The 22,373-nt window shown below is 40.9% G+C and overlaps 1 protein-coding gene across 1 annotated transcript; it reads left to right on the top strand.

The window, feature by feature from the left end:
• Positions 1-1,842: 1,842 nt before the first annotated feature.
• Positions 1,843-21,754, top strand: fndc5b (fibronectin type III domain containing 5b). Its single transcript, XM_072675906.1, has 6 exons — positions 1,843-2,184; positions 8,403-8,518; positions 10,403-10,601; positions 13,352-13,441; positions 15,009-15,195; positions 15,851-21,754. Exons 1-5 carry the CDS (start codon positions 2,115-2,117, stop codon positions 15,146-15,148), a joined length of 615 nt encoding a protein of 204 aa, XP_072532007.1. The 5' UTR covers positions 1,843-2,114; the 3' UTR covers positions 15,149-15,195; positions 15,851-21,754.
• Positions 21,755-22,373: the final 619 nt, after the last annotated feature.

The raw sequence follows: 22,373 nt of genomic DNA, 5'->3' as shown, positions 1-22,373 counted from the left end.
GTAATGCATTCGCTGCCCTGATTTCTCTCTTTTTTCAGCAAAACATACATTAAAAATGGAACCATAGAAATGCTAACATGCCTACAGGATGTGGGTAGAAATGGAGGGGAGCATGTGACAGCATTATGTGGGCCTGACTGCAGCTGTGTGTTCATGTGTGACATAAATGTATGTACTGATATATGTATGTGTGTGTGTGAGGGAGTCCCTGGTGACTTGGCTGTCGTCCGCTTCCCTGACTGTGTGTGTTCTCTGGTGGAAGGATGATGCTGAAGCACCTGCTGAACATTTTTGAGTGGGCTGTGGACTGCACTTGTCAGAGACGGTTCCCCTGACAACAGGTAATGGCCTGAGGGACTTTTCCTGGAGTCCAGTATGTATACTCATCTACCAACTTTGCAAGTCCACCCTCCAAGAGTCATTTGTGCATTTCTTCTGTTTGTTTGTTTTTACAGCAAAAACCTTTTCCAATTTCACTGGCATCCAATTACTTTGCTGCCCAGGTGGGTATTACAGTTTACTTGCAGCGTTACATTTCTATGCAACCATTTTCAAATGACTCCATTGTGGGGCATTCCCCGATCAGCCATAACATTAACACCTACGGGAAATTGTTAAGGAGCATCTGTCAAGAGGTGGATATATTAGGCAGCAAGTTCTTGAAGTTGATGTGTTAAAAGCAAGACAATTGGGTGAGCAGAAGAATCTGGACCACTTTGAATTGTGAGAACTGGACGACTGGGTCAGGGCATCTCCAAAACATCAGGCAGGTCTTGTCGTTTTTTTTTTTCTGGCATGCAGTGGTCAGTACCTACCAAAAAGGGCTTCAAGAAAGGACCACCAATGAACCGACGACAGGGATACAGGCACTTAGGAAGGTTCACTAATTCAACCCATGGAGGCCCAATCTCATAAATTACAGGATCTACAGATTTTTCCTTGAAGAACAAATTCATAAACTTGGCCCATACTTTTTCACAGCAGCTAATTTATTGCAACCACTTGTGCTTGATATTCGATTAATTTCCTCATTTATGCTTTTAAAAGGCGATACCAAGGATAACAATTTTTGCTCCTATAAGGAACCATTTTTGTAGAAATAGATGAGAGTGTGAAAAACCTTTAAATTAACCAAATATATAGATATATTTACGGTGATTTCTCTAAAAGGTCTCTAGAAGGTTCTTCACACCTTCATCTCATCTCTTCTTCCATGGCATCACACGGTAGCACCTTTATGTAGGTTGTAGTGTTGTAGTGTTGTGGTTCCCTGGATGGATCAGTTAGCATTACTGTTTTCTTTGGTTCTGAAACATTTTAAATAGCATCTACGTTTGTGTGATAAAATGGTATTTGGAGGTTGTCTACAGAAGATGTTCAGACATGCTGCAGCAGATTTGACTCATGCTCATTTTAAATGCAACCGACATTGGACAGGGGCTCATAATAAACAAAATGTGTGAGAGAGAGAGAAAAAAGAAGAAGAGCAGTGAGCCTCTTTCTGCAGTAAAGAGTAAACTAGCTAGCTTATTTCGCTGTGAAATGGGTCGAGCAGTCCAGCGGTCCTCCCGCTGTCCTCCCTTTCGCCGTTCATTTGTACAGCGCTGCTATGTTGTACTCAACGTCACTCTGAAAAACCGTTGGTGTTTAAAAAGCGTCCTAACGGCCATGCGCGCGAATCGAACGCTTTTTTCCCCCACCTGCATTGAGACAAAGCTCGCTGATTGGCGGGTCGTTCGTGAGTGTCAATTAAACGCCAATCGTAGTGCAGGAGCTCCGACCACCGCGCCAATCACTGAGTAGGAGGGGCGGGCTTTCTCGGAACCTAGGTGGGAAACGAAAATGACGCCGCGTCTCAGGTAGACTCCGCTCAATAGTGCTCTGATGGCGCCTTTCCGTGTGAGTGTGTACGAGTGCGTGTGCGCGCGCGTGTGTGAGGGAGTTCTGCTCTTCGCCGTTCGCTCATGAGACGAAAAACGCGGCAAAGACGACGAGCCGTGGCGAATGCTCCCCCCCCCAAAAAAGCGGCCCGTCCTAGCTTTAGCCGAGCGACGGCCCTCTTGCGAGTAAATGGGATTCAACGTCGTCCGAGAATGTAAAGACTCTTCTGAAGGATGGGAGGAAAAGGCTTCGCTGCTACGCTGCTGTTTTTGGGCTGCATCTCCGTGTCCTCGGTCGATGCCGGTAAGTTTAGCGTGGCAGGCAGCCTTAGCAGGCTTTAAACGGCATGTCTGAGGTAAAGTCTGTGTTTTCGGTGCCTTGAGCTGAAAAAAAAAACAAAAAAAAAAACACCCAACAACAACATCTGGCTGGAATGAGCAAAGGCATTAGGCAGACACTGTGGGACATGGTCAGCGAGAGTAAGGGCAGAAGACATGGACAACCTGTTCCTCACATACATGCACGGAGCAACAGTACGGTCAGCCAGTCCAGTATGCATAAAGATGAAGAAATGGCATAACCTGGGCCTCAACCCTGCATTCTGTGGGGTTTTAGGATTGTGTGTGTTTGTCTTCATTCATCTCATCCTCTGCTCATTTGTCATTGTGAGCCAGGGAAAATGGATCGTGCTTGGCAGGCAGTACGGAAAGCTTCAAAGTTTGATTAGAGGCTGCAGATTGGGTCTTAATGAGGGGCATTTGTGTGTCATTTTGCCTAAATGTCGTCTGTTGATAGCCACACAGCTTAAGGTGGACTGCTGCATGCACAATCACGACGGCAGCTTTCCTGGAAACCACAGGTTAAATCATGCATTAGACAGACACGTTTCAGGACCTTTCATCAATAGTCAATCCCCGGTTCATCAGGGTCATTCATTGGGACTGGGCTGACTTCAGCTGATTCAGATCAACAGAATGATTGCTTCACGTCTTTTATCTGCATAAGATCCAGACCACTTTCCCCAACATAAGATGCTCTCATAATGCGAACTAGTCAGAAATAAGAATAAGGAAACCCTTCAGTACCCTTCTTTTTATGTGAGAAGAACAGAGTGATCTGTGCTCACGTCAAGGCCGAAGAAAAGCTCTGCTTTGTGTATACAGTGCATTACAGCCCTAATAGTGTTTTGCACAGTTGTTTTGATCAGCAGCACAGTGGGCCTGTGGTTCTGCTAACCTGTAATATTCATTGCAGACCAACCCAGCAGGTCTGATCCCAACCACCCACGCTCCATTATCCCCACACGTTCAAGGAGATCCACTTTGAGCTTTGTGTGCGCGCATGTACCTTTATGAAACGAGGAGCAAATGAGCACGGTTGAAGAGGTGTGGAATCCAGGCTGTCTAATGGGATTACATGTTCAAAATACAAATCAGTAATGACAATCCTTGAATAAACAAATAGGTAAATAAGCCATAAACAGGTTGGATGTCTGTGTAATTTGCTCTCCTTTTCTCAGTATAGAAGAATGTAAACAAAATGAACTGCAAAAGGAGGCAAACACTGATGCTAAAAGCATAATCTCATGAAGGAATGTGTGTACTGGAGCTGAAATGCAGCTGGGTTTTTTTTTAAACCAGAAAATTGTCCTATAAACTGAGTTGAATCAAAAAGCAATGAAAGATATATATATATATATATATATATATATATATATATATATATATATATATATATATATATATATACCGTGTGCACAATAATCTGTAACCCAGTACATCTCAAATAACCTTGTGAACAGCATAACCCATCACACGGAACAAGCAGCATCTAGTTTTCCCTTTCATGTGAACAGGAGAGGCTCCATCAACAAAGCCCCTAACCATATCATCTCTAATCAGGCAATGCAGCAAAGAATGGCACCGATGCACGGCGAGAGAACAAACGGCCAGCGCTTTCACTCCTAATTGAGGGAATAACCCAGTTTACAGACAGTCAGTTTACTACAGAGACACAACAAAGACGGCAGGTGATGCCAACATGCAGCAAATGTGCTAGAACGCTGAATAGCCACAGTGGTTTCATGCGACACTTTATCTGCTCGTTGTGATGAGTGTGTGTGATGAAAGACAGAGACGTGAAGAGCTAGGCTCTTCTCCCTCACTCACTAAATGGCTGTTTCGTCTGACAGCGACAGTTGTTTCATAAAAGTTATGAGAGGACCTCATGAATATTGCATGAGGCTGATATTGTTTTGCCCAGATTTGTATGCTTCCAAAATACGCAAATTGCACACAGAATGACGACACAAATCCAGCCCTTTTTGCATATGTCACAACAAAGAGATTTGAAAATGCAGTGGAGGACATTCAATAAAATAAATACTACACTATAGTATAGTATATTGCAAATGCTATACTTTAAAATATATAGACCCTTTTCACTAGAACCGGTTTACTGGGACTAACACAGACAAAATTCAGACGGCGTTAAACTTCACAATGGCACCATTGGCCTGTCAGACTTAAAGAGACAGAGTTGCTATTTGGCCCAAAAGCTAGAGCTTGAAGCTCAGAGGGCTAATCCGCTCAGCCTAAGGCTGGCATCCAGTTTGGAGTGCTGCTGACACTGACTGCGACATGTGAAAAGAGATGGGAGGTCTGTTGAACGAAAAAAAAAAAACAATTAACAAGAACCCCACTGATTTCCATTAATACATTTTAAGCATGTTTTGGGACTGGCTTGCAAGACAACGTCAGTATACTTTCACTACTATTTTATTCTACTCACTGCCATTAATAACAGACATTGCATTAATAATGCAAAACCATATATACACTCTCTAATTAATTATTTAAAGAAATGTATTTTTGGCTGCAGTTTTTTTTCTTTGTTAAGCCATTGCTGGCATCACTTTAGTTAATTTTGCCATAAACTATATAGTCTCTATCATGAACAACTTAATATCACTAAAATGACAACTTTTACAGTCGAAAAACCCTTATTTGGGGATTTGTATTGGTCCAGATTTGACACAGTGTAAAGAACAACAGCAAGATTCACATGATGTGAAAACAATGGGGACACAAGGCTTTTTTTTGCATGACAGCAATGATATGTATCATTTTTGGTATTGGCACATACATTTATTTTTTTTAATCAGCATCGGACAGCTATTTAGATTTAACCAATTTCCATCCAGTATTTGACAACACATTTATTGTACTTTGGAAGAGCAGAATATTTAACCATGTACTGCATTTATTTATGTAACTGCATTTGCAACTCCACAGAAAGGATTCTACATACAGGTGGATTTAGTCCCAGTTTCTACATTTTATACATGCTTATAGCTTGCATTATATATATATATATATATATATATATATATATATATATATATATATATAGACATTGGCAGATGTGTATCATAAATGTACATTTATTTATGTACCATAGAAAGTCCATATTTACCTTTCATTTTCTGAGTTCATTCACAGCCTGTTCCAATTTTTCTTTTAGGGCTTATTCAGTGTGTTGGAATATGTGATGTCAAAATTATCTTAAGAAAATCCATAGTTTTGAGACTAAGTCCACAAAGTCCATCTCTGTGAAGCTAATTCCCTTTACTGCCAGCACAGCTTGAGATGAATTATATTTCTATTCACTCTGTAAGTGAGGGCCAAATGTGTCTCCTCAATTTACAGGTTTATTACACATTTCAAGCAGACTTGCCAAGACAGACTGATTTCCAAGTGTATTTCATTTTAGAATTCTCCTCATGTGTAATGTGTGTACTCCATTATTCCTACCTGTAAAACCCTGAATGAAAGATGTATCTACAGTACACTCCCACACTTGTACAACTCTGTGGGTAGTAGCTCTTTCAAGTCAGTCAAACAGTGTCCAATTGAATGATCTTACATTTATAAAAGAGTAGCGTTATATAAGTTAATAACTGTGAGTCAAGGCTGAAGATAGTTACAGTCACAGCTGCATACTCGCTCATCAGCCAGGCCTGCGCACCCCTCTTCACTCTTCACCCTTTTAACTAATTTGCTTAGGCTTGATTGTTCCAAAGCGTCCCGAAAAAGCTGCTTGCAATCAGATGTTGACACAAGAACAATGGGAAATCACACAGTTAGGAACTACTTCCGCGCTGCATCTGTGTTTACATTTAGAAATCAGTTGAAAAAAAAAACTGCATTCACATTGTACTTTTTAATGATCTTTAAACAACAGAGTTTATCCAGAAGCACTGGAGATGTGTTAAGCTTTAGACTCTGGACTGAAATTTGCCACAATACATATTTCCTTTAGCCTGCCTCAAGCAGAGATAGATGTTGTGACCCGGCTTATTTACGAGTCCTGGCATGGCCAAGGGCTGAGGAGGCGGCCAATCCATGCCAGCATCCTCAGCCCTCAGCCCTGGTGGAGTAAATCACTGCAGCAGGCGCAGGTGGTGAGGAAGTGAACCGGCTATGCCTATGTCCTACATTTTTCACACAGCTCATACTCACGCTGCCACTGATAAACCTACAGCAGATAGAACAGCACAGGAGATCGCGACTGTGATTAAAAACCTTGCAGAGCTTTAATGTAACCTTGTGTGTGGGCTTTAGTGTGAAAGTAAACACCCCATGAATGCTACAACCTTGTTAAAGAACTTGTGATGGCATCACTTCTCCACCAGGTTAAGGCCAGAAGCCAGAAATGACAATACAGTGGCATCACAGAGTAAAGGTGTTTAATAGAACTCTTTTGTACAACAAACAGTATCATTTTCAAGTGGTTTCAGCACTAGTTCTAGCCTGAAAGGAACAAAAATGAAGCACAATTGTCATTAAAAAAGAACTACACATCACTCCAGTTAACTGGATGCACTTGGATGCTGGACTGAGCGAATGAAATATGCAGGAGGGTTACAGAGCTTTGGGTCAAGTGGAAAGCCCAAGAGCCAATCAATAGATTCAGAACACATTTGTCTCTGAGGACAGACCAATGCACTTTGCTTAGGCACGATTTGTGAATCATGGGGAATATAGATCACTCAGGCAAGTCCAGTGAGACGAGTTATTACTAGGCAATGAGATCCAGTTAAACTAATTGAACACACTGGGACATCATTTTACCCTTGATAGAGTAACAACTGCAATGTTTGGTTTTAGCACCATTTGAAAAATGTGGTGTTCAACAATAGACTTGGGCTTTAATTTCCAGGCTCACAGAGTTGGTTGTAGAAACAGGCATGGCCATGGAATCATCACTTCCATTTGAGAAGGGATATTTCTGCTCTACCGGTGGAAGAAACAGTGGTAGATATGCACTATCCAAGTAAAATCAACAAGCTTTATTAGGTTTAATGGTACTGGTACTGAAAGTTCAAACACATCAGTAGTGTAGTACCCTCACGTATTGTGTTGCTGTTGCAGTATTAGGTTCCTCCCCGATCCACAGTGAGTGTATGGTAGAATCCCCTCAGGTCCACAGTGACACTTTGCTGAATCCAGGTGTCACTGCAGAAATCATGAGATCATACCAGTGATGACTCTGACTTTTAAGCTTTACTTCCCTTGTTATCTGTGCCTGAGGCCTGATGTATAAATCCATCATTCACTGTGGATCACCTGCTTTAATGCTGGACTGTTGTCTGCTATTTCTGGCTAAAATGGAACACCTGCAAGCAAAAGGGAATATGTTACATCACTAGCCCCAATATGACACTATAATATATATCTTAGAAATAAACAGGCAGAAACATTGTGATATAGAGACAGTGAGAGTCAGCCATTTTCTTTATCAGGCCCCAAATAGAGAATAGAGTAAGTATGTACTTAGTGCTCAAGTGTTAAATAAGATGAAGTTCCCCTTTAAATGTTGTTGTCTTTTAAGATATTTTTCATTTTTAAGGGCAATGGATTTGTGATATTTTGATAGATGGTGCAAGGCAGATAGTATCCTCCTTTGCTGTCAGGAAACATTAGGGATGACTAGGTATTAACTGCGGTGATTTATGCATCACCACTTTACTATTGTGATGAACGACAACACAGTCACAACATCTGAGGCCTTTTCCCTGCATGCTTCTCATTTAATTCATGAGGACAAAACGCAGTGGAAAAAGGCAGACGGCAGCATGTGCTGTGAGCTGTGCCGAGCCGTTTGTTTTGTTTTCCGACCATTAAAGACACTGTGGCTAGTTCAGATAACAATGTGAGAGCTCCCACATGAGTAAATAAAAGTAAAATGTAATGGAAGTATTGATTGAGAGCAATCTTAGAAGATGTTCAGCATCAGTGGGCTTCTGCGAACTGGAACTCAAATACATATGGTTCTGTTTGGTGTTAGAAACGAGAGAGGGAACATTTGTGTGAAAAGCAGCATGTGATCTTTTACACACGTAGACAGGGATGTTCTCAGATATGCTGCATGTGCTGTGAGTCAGAAATGTTAAAAAGAGATGTGATGGGATGCCCTCTCAATACCCTTTTTCTCTTTTCTTTTGTGACTTTTATCTTCAGACAGTTTGTCTGCTCCGCTCAATGTGACCATCAAGACACTGGAGGGCAACTCGGCTGTGGTCACATGGGACATCCTGGAGGGGGACCCAGTCATCGGCTTTGCCATAACACAGCAGGTACTGACTGTTCAAACTCTTGAAACTGAAATGTAAGGTAAATTATTAACTTGTGTTGAGGTAAGTATGTGCTTGTGCTCATTGCACTTAGGTAAGGTAAAAAATATTGGTTTGGACACATTTTACCAGGTTTTGTTATTTTAACCGTGATGGTGTACAAACTGACCAGTTCTCCTCAATATAAGTTCTCACATCAGAGGATTCTGTTTGTTACCGTATAAAATAATCCACTAAATATTGATGCTTTGTTAGTGGGATTTTCACAGATCCTGATGAATCTGCAGGATCTCAGTATTGGGCAATATTATCATCCAACTGATATATTAGTCACGTACTTCTACACTGATTCTCTTGTTGATGTGCTACAACACATTGTTGACTTGTGCCCACATCCTTTTGTATGTGTGGGTGTGCATGTCCAACAGCGGCTCTGGTGAGATTGACTGATAGTCTGTGTGGACCAGTAATAAGGACAAGAATGATTGTCATTGCTACCTGTCACCCAAATCCCACACCAAACACTATATATACACTGTGGCTGTGTGTCCATAATGTTAGCTTTTATAGCATCTTATGTCAACTTGTGGATAATAAGGTACAATCCGGGTTCTTATTAATTTTAATTAAACAAATGAGGCTAAAATGCAGAATCATGTAGGCTGAGAAACTGGATAGCTTAGTTAGCAGGATAACTGGCTGACTGAAAACGCACTTATAAGCATTTAAACTATGATGATTTGGATCAAGGGAGTGCTGTTGACAGGACACTGAATTTAAAGATTTTTTCTGTGGTTTTGGACCTGTAGCCTATTCACTGTGCTAGCGTTGCTTTGCTAGCTCACACACCTAAGAGCTTAGAGTTGGAGTGTTTTAAACTATTTTCAGGCACATTCAGCAGACTGGTTCATCCAAGCCTGCATGCTCTGCTTTTTGATCGAGCTAATCCAATATCCTGTTTTTTAACATTCATGTGGTTCCAAATAGTTAAGATGCTGCTGTACACTTCATTTCATGCTGCTGTCTTGTATATCATCTATAAAAATGAGTGATCCAGTAAAATATGCCCATACAGAATGTTTGCTGTGGGCCACATGCATGTTACTATTTGTAGGGTTGCACTAAGATATCAATCATATTGGTATTGGCAGATAAAAAGGTAGATGATTAGATAATTATTGTGTTCTGGAAGAGCAGAATGTTTAGGTGACACTGGATCACTATGGTACAGTCTGGATTTAGCATTAGTGTCTACATAAATGTTCATAATCAGAATAAATACGTAGGTGAAAAAATCTACATTAGTCCAGAATTGAGTATGGTTGACTTATTTAAAGCATCAGGTTGAAAAGTAACTTTTGGTATCTGGTTGGTCCTCATGTTGAGAGACCAAAGATATAAATGGCCATTCTGCTGTGGAATCTAGAATACATGACATTTTGTTAGTTTCCTTGTACATAATTTAAACATGCAGTGAAACAGCTGGGAAAGAAACACCTGAGCAGCCACTTGTGCAGTATCTTTGGGTCCTAAAATGGTCCTAAAACAGTCTTAAAGCAGATTACAGTTGAGTAATAAACTATAATTATGAGTAGTAAATGAAAATCATGCTGTAACGATCAAGCGGAATAGTATATTTTAAGCAGTACAAATTTGCTTATGTATTTGGGGAGAGATCTTTCACAGTGTTTGGTCCTGCTTTTGTAAAAACTGCAGAATTGAGAAATACATTAATGTGATTGATTTCCCCCCCACCCAATATTTTTGTGAAATGTATTCACATTCCTATTGCCTAAATGTGAATATTAACAGAGATATAGACAGATAAATGTAATGTGTGGGGTTTGGGTCCCTCATGTTTCTGTCTGTGTGTTTGGTGTGTTGTAGAAGAAGGATGTGCGCATGATGCGCTTCATTCAGGAGGTGAATACCACCACTCGCTCCTGTGCATTATGGGATTTGGAGGCAGATACAGAATACATTGTCCATGTGCAGTCCATCAGCATGAGTGGCACCAGCCCTCCCAGTGACCCGGTCCTCTTCCGCACCCCTAAAGAATCGGAGAAACTCGCCTCCAAAAGCCCTGGTAAGTCAGGGTAAATGCTTCCATATCTGACATTTAGACTAAGTATAAACCTTTTAAAACATCCCCTTCCAGAGCACGTTTATTAGTACAGATATTGACCAAAAGCATTAAAGCAAAGGTTATGGTCAGCTTATCAAAAAGGGCTGAAAAATGTTTTTCAGCCAGAGCTTTCTCATTGAATGTTGACTGCATGAGGGGATAAACATGTCAGGGTAGCGATTATACAACCACTCTAAAAATACACTGAAATGAAAGATAAAATTGCTTGAGTTTGTGCATTTTCCCATAGAATTCCAAGACAGCCTGTCTTATCTAAAATAACCCACAATATAGCGAATTTTATAATCCATTTAGTGACCCACTTATTCAAAGAAACTTATATTTATCCTGGAGATATTTGGTCTAGAAGTGCCGCTATTTCATTATCCGAACGGTTTCCCAGCACCGAATAACTGGGGTAACCGATGCTGACATTTAGCTTGAAACCTTGGCCATGCAGTAAGAGGTCAGGCATAATTCACACTGTGCAGGGGCTGAGGTGACATGGAGAGTGATGGAAGACTGCTCCGGTAAGATAGAAAGGCTCAAGCTTTGCTGGAGGCCCCTTTTTAACTCCAGACGTCTGTAAATACTTGACCATAGCTGCCAACATTTCTTGTGACTCCCACATCCATTTCTGAGAATGACCAAACGTTATTTTCCAAGAACCATCTAGTGTGACTCATACAGTCTCACACAAACAATTGGAGCCTTCAGGAGAACAACCTAAAGCCAGGTAAAGAACTGACAAGCAAACAAAAACTAAATGCATTTTGTTTTAGATTTGTTTCAGGTAGGCACAGTTATAGACGGATGACTAAGTGATATGTTGATTTTATTGCTCAAATGTTGACCCTTGATGTCTCCCTTTTATTTCAGTTTCATTTAGAAATCAACTTTGTAACAAATGTTCACAAATTACCTAGGAGAAACAGCATTAGACAAGAATGAGAGCCTATATCTCTTTGTTGTCTTGATTTAATCTCTTTTTTCTGTTGGAAGGAACAGAAGTAACTCAGTAAAGCAATGAAAAGCTAGCAATATCATTCTGAAGTTAAGGACTACATTTCTGTAACTCAAATTAAACATATACAACTGTCCAGACAGTTTTACCCTTTATTTTGGAACCTTTTGTTTCTTGAACAGAAATCATTTTGCATAGTTTCTCCAGAATATCCTGTCTTCTGTTTGTTTCTTCAGGTTTATTACTAGCTCATCCATGATTCCCTTGTTTATATCCCTCCATCTTGTTGCTAGTCATCCTCTGTGTCTTTTACCTTCAACTGTTCCAGACATAATCGTTTTTTTCCAGTGAACTGGTTCTTCTCATAATGTAAAATAAGAGAGCTTTAGTTTGGTTATCTGTGCTTCCAGTAAGAGAGGATGATTTGTTTGTTCAAGGATCACAGATACTGCAAAATCGCTGGTTTATTAAAATAAAACATTCATAAAACATATTTGTTGGATGTGCAGGTATTAAGTTTCATATTTAGACTCATGTCTTTTGTAAACAAGTATCATTTACAGAAACTTTACAGAGATCTATACTAAAATGCAAGAGGAGACACGTGAGATTACTGAAGTCTCTATCTTAGGATTTTTCTATCCTCAAGTTTTCTAAGACTGCTAAATGAAATCATTACTGTTAGCGCATGCTCATATTCTGTAGGGAAAAATTGCACATATTTCTAAGCCACTGCCATTTCCTAGACGTAAGCAGATATTTACACTGATCCAGTCTCTTACTGCCATCAGAACGCGAGATGCTTTACAGCTGGGTCACACTGAGCTGATGGCACGTGTCAACTGTGACAGGCAGATAACAGGAGCATTTACTAAAAACACTGTTTCATAATCAGCCATTAGCACTCACGGTACTCTCCAATTAATCAACCAAGCAGTATTACGCTTCACTTCATTTCACATGGCTCGAGGGTGGCTAATGAACACGGACAGTTAATCTTTCTCTCCATACGCCTCCCCTTCTCAGCGCTTCGGGGTGGCTCCATGTTGTTTTTCTTACTGGACTCATGACATGTATTGACATTGATGCTGAGCTGAAAAATGCCCAGACTTTCACTGCTCAGAAGCCTGAAATAACCGATAACATTTCAGTTTTACCTGAAGGGTATCGACGTTTTCATCCAAGCCACGGAGAGCAGAAAAGAGACAAGTGGAACTTCTTTCATTCGTTACGAGACACTGCTGCTCCATCAATCCAGCAGGCCACTGCAGAGTGCCTACCCTCCAGGGCTTGTCTGAGGCTAATCAGTGAACACAAATAGGAAACTCACAAATTATCTTAATTACCACCAGGCACTTTAGATCTACTGCCAAGAAGAAGACCCGGTCTTTTCTCCTGGCAATGTGAGACATCTCTTTTAAGGCAGGGACTGAAGAAGCCTTCCCTAAAGGGAACTTCTGAAACTCAGAAACTGATCAAGGCTCTGGCGTTCTTCAGTAGTCATCTTCATCATCAAACGCAACATGAAATAGCTACTATTCAAATGTGCTGTCATGAATCTAGTTGGAGACAAAAAGTAATAAGTTACTCTCTCGAATCGTTTCACACACCCCCTGTAGATAAACACACGTTTATCCAATCAATGTACAGCTTCAATTTTTAAATAGCAAAATTTGGAATGATCAGCCAGGGTAAATTAGAGCTTTCACCAAACTATTGCTTTAAAACTGCCTGTCTCTTCTGTCAGATGAGGTGACAATGAAGGAAGTTGGCCAAGCAGCCCAACTGAGGGCTGGAGAGCTTATCATCATAGTGGTGGTCCTGATCATGTGGGCAGGTAAGGTAATTTTTTTGTTTGTTTGTTTGGTTTTGTTTTTTTTTTTTTTTTGGTTTTATATACCACTGTGAGAAACAAGCTGTACTGCTTTTTTAAGACAAGACAACCATATTCACTATTTGTGTTGGACACAGTGTGTTGGCCTCCACCTATAACCCCTCTGTGCAGTGAACACACATACACACTAGTGATCAAACACACAGTGACAGTGAGCACATGTGCCCGGAGCGGTGAGCAGCCATCGCTGCGGCGCCCAGGGAGCATAGAGGGTGAAGGGCCTTGCTCAAGGGCCCAACAGTGGCAGCTTGCAAAACCCAGGTATTAAACCCACAAACCTGTCATCAGTAGCTTGGTGCTCTTACCGCTGAGCCACCATTGCCCTAAAGAACTTGAGTCATATCTAATTAGCCAATCTTTTGACACCAGTGCCACGCATAAAATCATTGTGTAACTGTGTAACATAATGTAATGGTTTCTTGGCACCCTTTGGCCATGATAATACCAAGCAATCGTTGTTTGAATACCACAGTCTATTTGAGTACTGTTTCTGACCATGTGCATCCTTTCATAGTAACAGTTTACCCATTTTCTAATGGTTACTTCAGCATGATAACTCACCATGTCTCAAAGCAAAAGTCACCTCAACCTGGTTACATGCCAGTTAGTACAGTGTTACTCAGTGGCATTCCCAGTCACTGGATCTGCATCCAATAGCAAACCTTTGGGACGTAGTAGAAAGAGAGATTCGCAGCATAAGTGCTTCTGAAAAATCAGGAACTGTGAGACTCAATCATGTCAACATAAACTAAGATTTCAAAGGAATGTTTCCAACATGTTGTGGAATCCATGACATGAAGAACTGAAGCTGTTCTGAGAGCAGATGGACACTAATAACCTCATTCTTATCTACACAATATTCCTCTCTTAACAAAATGTTTATTACATGTAAGATTGCGCATCAGCTTAGCAGCATTGAAGCCTTGCTGTATTCAATTAGCGAGTTAATGATATCAAAACAGACCTTGCATCAATGTCCTGAGATTATGATTAGATACACCTCCTCACCCTACACTCTGATCCAGCTGTGGGTATGTTTTCCTGCAGCAAGTGAGACTTGTTTGAATGATTCCCTGCTGAATGGTGTACAAAGTGGCTGAAGTCCAATGGGAAAAACCTCTCACTCAGCATGTGTGTGTGAGAGAGGGAGAAAGAGAGAGAGGGAAAGCGAGTTGAGTGGGAGTTTCTTTTGGTCTAATTGGACCTTAGGGGCTTTCCAATCTCTGTGTAGTCCCCATCAAGCCTGCGGAAAGACCAGAGAATAAATCATCAAAAATGACAGTTGTGGCACAACTAAGAAAAAAAGAGAACAGCTCATCACACTTCCTGAGTTCATTTATAATTGGTTTGTAATGTTTTTGGTCACAAACATAGAGTGATCCATCATCAGGTTTTCTATTATCTCCTTCCTCCCCCTGACGTCCCTCATCTATCACTGTCCCTCTCTTCTCTTATGCCCATCTCAGTCTCTAATTCTAACTCTCTCTCTCTTTTTGTCCTTCTCTCTCAGGTGTGATAGCTCTCTTCTGCCGTCAGTATGACATCATCAAAGATAATGAGCCCAACAACAACAAGGACAAAGCCAAGAACTCGTCAGAGTGCAGTACCCCTGAGCACCCCACAGGGGGCCTCCTGCGCAGCAAGGTCTAACAGCGGCCTTCCTCCACAGGCAATAACAGGCTTTAGCCTCAGGACACGTAAGTTTGTTTTGAAGTCATTATTTCAGGCATTTATAACCGACCATCTTTCTGGATAAAGGTTTAGCTCAGAGATCTTCGTTTTTTGCTGTCTTTGAGGGCTGATGTCCTGCCTTTTTGTGGGTGATCGCCTTCTAAAACACACCCACAAATGCTGGCAATTACCAGATGAGGTGTGTTTGTACAGGAACATCAATGAAGTTTCCACAACTGAAGATTTCTGCTTCAACATATATTGCCAAGATCAGTCTTGACATCTTATGTGTCCCAAGCTTCTTCAGTTTTGCACTCAAAAAATGAAAAAACTTTTTTAATACAGTGTAAGAAACCACATATGCAAGCCTATTTGAGATTATTTAACAACTCAACACAGTTTGAGGCCAATGTTTGATGCATTTAGGCATGTAGTTTGCAAAATGCTAATTGGTAGGGTATACACATCCATTAAGTGTTAGCTATATAAGCCTTTGTCTCCAGTGGAAAACTAAAGAAGCAAACATACGCAACTAGACTTAGCTTTGACTGATTTTTGTTTTACTACCTTCACTTTATAAAACATACATACAATGAGTTCCTTAAGACTTGTGCTTAATTATCCCAATAACCCAATACAATACAATACATAACTCCATTATGTTTATGTTTCCCCCAACAGAGCTCTGAGACATAATAGAAAGCCATCCCGTGACTTCATTGTGAAACAGACTGCCCATCCTCATTTGAAAGACTCTTTAATATTATATTCTATCAAACATGGAACCATGGACCTTGGTGCTTGTCTGCGAAGGACACAGAGACAACCTACCACTAGAGCACATCTGAAGAGCAAAGTGGACGTAAGAAGTGGAAAGTGCCAGACTGTGGTGCAAGGTATTCCCTCGGGTCTGGATCCAAACTGGGAGACGGTACGGAGCTGCTGCCTCAGCAGGATGTCCCGGCATGCTGAAAGCTGGAAAGCCTAGGATGCTATACCACCTGAGGTGCATGCCTATGCCTCCAGCGTCGCCTCACACAGATAAGGCGAAATGTGTCATCCCCTCGGAGGCAGATGCTAAATAAACCAGGGTTGTGCGATGAATGGAGGGGAAAGATAGTTTTCTCTGACCTTTTTTTTCCTTTATCAGTGCTGAAGCAGCATCATCAGACTACACTTACTGAGGAAGGTGATAAACTAAAGATATTTTATGCATTTCTCTCATTCCCACTCTATAATCTCTCGCTTATGTTATCCTTTCAACTTTATCATAAAACCTTTTGTTTTCTTTTCCATCCTTTCTATTTCCAAACCTGTAGTTCTTATTTTATGCCTCCAAAGCGGTCACAGCTGTAAATTTGATAATGTGTATTGGTGCAGTGGGATATCTCTCCATAAGCACTCTCTTGCTCTCAGGGCATCCAAGTAAACATCCACAGGATAAATAATAGAGTGACTCATGCAGAACTTCATCCAGAACCATTTTGACTGAATCACACCGTTCAGAACCAACCACACCACTGAACCAATTACGATATATTGATGGTATATTCGTCTATTAATACAGTGATAGAAAAATATATTTAATCACTTGTGTGTCTTGAGTAAATCAACAGCTCGCTGTTTCTAATGAGCACATAATTGTACAGTATAAGTTATTTTGGTCCTCATAACGTAGTACGATCATTAGCATATGTTTTGATATGAGTGCCGCTGTTATGCTTCTGCTGTGAAGTGTGGCTACAATAGAGAATCAGGTGCCTTTCCTCCAGGCATTTCCCTAACGTTTTATGCCTCCTTTAACACCTTCACTCTTAAATTCCCTCTCCACTCGTTTACAAGTTCTTGTGTAACAATTTTTTCTCTTTTGACAGTTTAAAATGAAGTGGGTGAGATGGCAGTGCAGCTTGACAGCAGACTGTCACAGATGGACTTGTCAGTTACTGCACAATCTCTGATGTGGCCACTGTCCTTAACAGCCAGTCCTCCAGAGTGAGCTGAAGTCCTCAGTTGTCAGGCAGCAATAACGAAATGTGCAGAAGGCAGGTCGGGGGTCGACAAAGAATTGATTGTGCCTCTCACAGGCACTGCACACACATTGTTTATGTTAAGAATATTACCTAAGATAATACTTCGTCAGTACTGAATTAATGGGATTTAGCCTAAGCATGCACTCCACTTGCACTGCAGGCTAAAGAAAAGAACTACACTGTTAATCCAATTATTTTTTTACTGCATATGACTACTTCATGTCAGTGAATTGGTAATAATTGACCTATCCATGCTCTTTTTGTAAATTCATTCTTTTCAAGCTGCTGTTACTAAGAAACACACCCACGTTAAAAGAAATTGTGGCCACTGTTTAAAATTGCAGTCCAGTCCAAAAATATGCCACCAAGCTAGACCATAGTGCTGTGCAAATGTTTTAGGCACCTGAGAAAGCTATGTTTAAAAAGCTGTTTATGGTGCTGCCATGTGCCATTGACATTATCACTGAGAGATCGCCAGCGATGGCACAACCACTCGTTGCAGGAGTCCAAGAGAGCATAACTGGCCTCTTTCTCTGTGGGTGGGTAAGATGTTCTTCCCTGTTGCCCAATAACTCAGCATACTAGCCAGCGTGGGCCTATGTTAGTTGAAGTAACTGAATTGTACAGTTAGTGTGTATCCGAGTGGATATTAAAATGTCTAATGATGTTGCATTACTGGCTGTTTCAAAAGATGCGGTGGTGCTTCACCTGAGTTGGAGGAAGCATGTTCTAGCCTTCACTCTTCCAGCATTGGCACAACTGGCCTCCCTCTTCTTAGGCGGGTAAGCTGGCCCTCCTTCTCCCCCCATCACTCATCTGATGTAACAGAACTGGCAAATAGTGCTGTCCTCTACCTACATTAAGCTGTCCAATGGCAATGCGTCATAGCAGCAGTTAATAAAAGACACCTCATGTGATCCTCCGAGCATAGATGGGCCAATTATTGTGTGATGGGGGAGTCACATCTACTTGCTTAAGTGTTTTGCACAGTACTGTATGCGTTTCAACTACGCTTAACTGGGCAGTCTGGAAGAGACAACAGGAACAGGAAAGACAACAGCGTTAGGAACAATGTCCTACTGCTGACCTTTTACAGACATGCTCAATAAATAGCACATTGTCATTTCCATATTTTAACTCTTCACAAGTCAGTTCAGCAGTAATCTGTACATTTAAATTGGAGGGTTTGAATTTAGGTCTGAGTTGAGGCAGAGATTTCTATTCAGTTCTCACTGCTCAGATTGATGGCAGTGTTAATCAGGTGTGTTGAAGGGTACCTGAAGGAATCTTGGCGCAATTAAACAATTCTCCTGTACGGCTAGTGGCCATTACCGTGGCAGCAGGGCTAAACGGACTGTCCTCTCACTCCGTGCCCATCTCATCTGCTCCATCGTTTTTCATGCCGCCCCTCCCACCGCCATTGCCAGAGACCCGGTAGTTCTTTTTTAATGACTGCTAATTAACCTTGGCCACGGGGGAGAGAGGAGGAGGGCTCCTGGGTGAAAAATGGCTGATATCAATACTGTGTCTAGGCAGCTTACATAAAAGGACAAAAGGGAAGTCGGGTGTGAAAGTTGGTTCCCACCAAAGAGGATTACGGTTTCCTCTCCACAGATCATTTTCCTCCCGTATTCACTGTGTTCCCTGCTCCAAACAGATACGACAGGGAAGTGGGCTGGCTAATGAGAAAAAGGCTGCAGTAGAATCTGGCTCAAGTCAGCCGCAATGTTCCTAAGCAGTGTTCTGCCACATTGACCGCAGACGATATCAGACTGGGCACTCTGGCTGCTGACCCAAAAAGCAACCAGAGCAGCAAACCCTCATTACTAAACTGGAGCCTTGCAATCACAACCCCTGAGTTACATTTCAAACTCAGTATTGGCTTTCAAAGGCACTCTCACAGCGTTCTGGGCTCCTGTTGCTTACACCTTCAAACTCATCCACCTCTTTGATTTCAACACCCTTCCTCACTGCAAATCTTCACGTAAAGAAAGTGCTTAGTAATCAGAGTGCAATTCTCCTTTCAGCTGTTAATTCACAGGCAGCACAGTTTCAAAGTTTTAGTAGATCCAAGAGGACGCACCTGTAAACTGCACCTGTCTGTTTCCATTTGATTCTCTTACATCAGAATGTAAAAGCAGGAGTAATGGTCTTATTTGTTCCGTAATCGATAATCAAATAATCTATGGTCTGATTGCTGTATTATTGTGACTGTAAAAAATTACACTCAAAATAATAGTGCTTTAAAATGACTTGTTTACATCGGTTCCACATAAAATGTTACATCAACACAATTACTACCTTTCAGCTGACTTACAGCTACAGCATTTGGCAGACTCTTATCCTCTTTAATCATGTTAAAGAGGTAGGAGAAAGCCGAGTCCAGAGTCTTGCCTGAGCACTCCTATTAGTATAGCATGGCATGCTTTCTCGGGCAGGGAATCGACTTCCAGTCTGCTGTGTGGACAGCAGTGGTGTGGCACACTATGCTGTGACAACCACTAGTTTTGTGTTGTGTAATCTATTTCACTCATGTGGAACATTAAGTAAATGGTGATTTTTCTTTTTTTCAGTAAAGGCATAGTCCAAAGGCTTTGGGGTATGCATACCCCAACATATGTATAACAAACGGAACGTGGTATGTAGAACCAGGTTCCACTATGGTGTAGAACAAGCACCCCATAGATATTTTCCGATAAGGCCCATCATGTACACTACATTTTGGACTCATTCCATTAATAATTTGGAGGAAAAACAAAAGGAGGCAATTTGTGTCTATCGTAAAAGAAAGGAAATATCTCTATATCTAACTAGTATCTTAAACTATGAGCAGTTCTACTAATCTGCGTGTTCATTCACACATCAGTATTTGTGAACCATAAAGCAGCTAATATAGAGATCCCACAGGTCTGTGTACATTACAGGAATGCTTCAGTGAAGAATCAGAGTTACTCAGTTTTCAGTTTAGTCACATAGGACCTGTGTACACCAGGCACTAAAGCATTTTTGGTGATCGGATCACATTCATTTGTCCGCATGAAAAGCCAGGTGTAAACACCTCCAAGACGCATAGCAATCAGACAATTCAAAGGTGGTCAGAGACAGAAATAAGTCTGTCGGAAAAAAGCATTAATACGAGTAATCGTTACTGTGGATCTTGGCTTCTCACTCCCTCCTGCTTAATCTCTCTCATGCTCTCTATTATTTTCTGATATAATGTGAGAACCATCTATTTTATCCACAATATTGTAGAACCCCGAAACAGATCAGTTTTGAAGATAAATTATTGTTTGCAGTACAACGGAAATTATGTACATTTTGGTTTGCTTTTTGCTTGGCAAAATAAAATCTGATCCCATCTGGTCATACTGAAAACATATTTTAATGACAGGTGTAAACAGAACAGGTCAAAGTATGTTCAGATACTGTCCGGATACAAAGTGCATGTTAATGCCTGGTGTAAACAGGCCTATAGACCAATTGTACCTCTGTGTTTGTCTGGCAGCTCTAATTCAGAACTAAAGAAGCAAATTTAAGATGCCAAAATGTGTTTTGGTGGATCTACAGTGTTTGGGATAAGGGGGAAAATGGACTGAATCTGATTCTTCAGTGAAGCGTTCTTTTAACGTACCTGCTCATTCTTTTACACAGACTTATGGAATCTGAACCATACCTTTAAGGCTTATAAACAACCTGCTGGACGTGTATTTGTGAGTGTAAAATCCACATCAGGCTTTGATTGTTTCCTTAAGCTCACTGCGTTCTGCTGTCATTGAGCCTACGTATAGATCTGCATTAAGGTAATTTAACATGTCATGGTTGAAATCACAATCAGGGATTATCAACAACAAAATGGTGGTCACCTCAAGCACTCAAGTCCCCTCCCCCCACTAAAAACAAAAGAGTAAGACAGCAAAAATAATATGAAGAAAGATTCTGGAAGATTTCCATTCAGTTTCTCATTGATGTCTTAAAATCCTTCCCATTTTTGTTCATGCTGAGATAATAAGACGGAATGAAACATCTACCAGGTGTTATCTTACAGAATATGTGGGACACACGCTACTGTAATCTTGCTGTGACACCAAACAGCTTTTTTAAATCCCTGATTATGGCTTTAAGATAGTAATGTTTAATAAAAAAAAAGAAAGAAAAACATTTCTTGTACATAGATCTGTGTTGTGGCTACTTCTATAGCATTCCCAATAGTCCAGTAGGCCAACGGTAAGCTAGGAGACCAAGCCTTAAAGCAGCTAAAAGAGAGAGATGCTAATAGCGTAAAGGTGGGACTTACCTTAAGTTGCATTCAGGCGTAACTGAGATGGTCATGAACATCATTTGGTTCACATATTTACTATGACGCATGGACTACAAACAGAAGGAATGTTTAATGTAAATCATTGAGTCTGTTAATTGTTGTTCATAAAACAATGCTTCATGAGGGCTAGCATGTTTCTGCTATTCTATACAAAGTTATACAATTTATATGGATAAAAAATATAAATGTCTACTTATGTACTGCCACAAAAATAATAAAGTACCGAATATTTTCAAACAGGCCACGATTCTTTGTTTTACATACAGAATTAATATACAGCCCAGCCAACTCCCAAATGTTGAACAACAGGCCCAAACCAACAACAAAAGTCACAACGTACAGATGCTTCCACTCGACTCTGCACAGCGTTCGTTGTCTATTCAGTACTACTTTATTATTAATTAATGAATTGTTATGAATTATATCATTCAATTATGCTAAAAATTCTAAAATGTCTTCCCTAAGCCAAAGCATCTTAAACTCCAGTTTCTCTGGTTCAGGTGGTCAGACAAAACCCATGAAAAACCCACCAAAAACACAGGTCTGCCATGAACTGGAAGCTTCTGCAGTGTCTTTGTGGACTGAGGAGTCAGCCGTCCAAGAAAAAAAACCTCCAAAATTGACGCCTTAAAGCTGGATTAAATTTTGCAGCTGACCACATGGACAAAGAAAAAGGATTCTGGAGGAAAGTTTTATGGTCAGATGAGTCAAAGAACAAGAACACTGTACCAGCTGCTCAGCAAAGCAGGGGTAGCACCAAATTTGGGATTGAACCGGCACATTGCAGAAAGTGGATGGAATATTAGGAGGACTAGAAGTAGGACTACCTCAGAGTTCTCCAGCAAAACCATCAGCA

Source organism: Salminus brasiliensis, chromosome 3 (assembly GCF_030463535.1).
Source record: "Salminus brasiliensis chromosome 3, fSalBra1.hap2, whole genome shotgun sequence".
NCBI lineage: Eukaryota > Metazoa > Chordata > Actinopteri > Characiformes > Bryconidae > Salminus > Salminus brasiliensis.
Note: the sequence above shows the minus strand (reverse complement) of the source record. Positions and strands in the feature narration are given on the sequence as shown.

Excerpts from the sequence above, each read along its gene's own strand:
- fndc5b (XM_072675906.1), top strand. The coding sequence starts at position 2,115 with ATGGGAGGAAAAGGCTTCGCTGCTACGCTGCTGTTTTTGGGCTGCATC. Across the intron at positions 2,185-8,402 it reads CGTGTCCTCGGTCGATGCCG|ACAGTTTGTCTGCTCCGCTC; the intron begins GTAAGTTTAGCG and ends TTTTATCTTCAG. Across the intron at positions 10,602-13,351 it reads ACTCGCCTCCAAAAGCCCTG|ATGAGGTGACAATGAAGGAA; the intron begins GTAAGTCAGGGT and ends CTCTTCTGTCAG.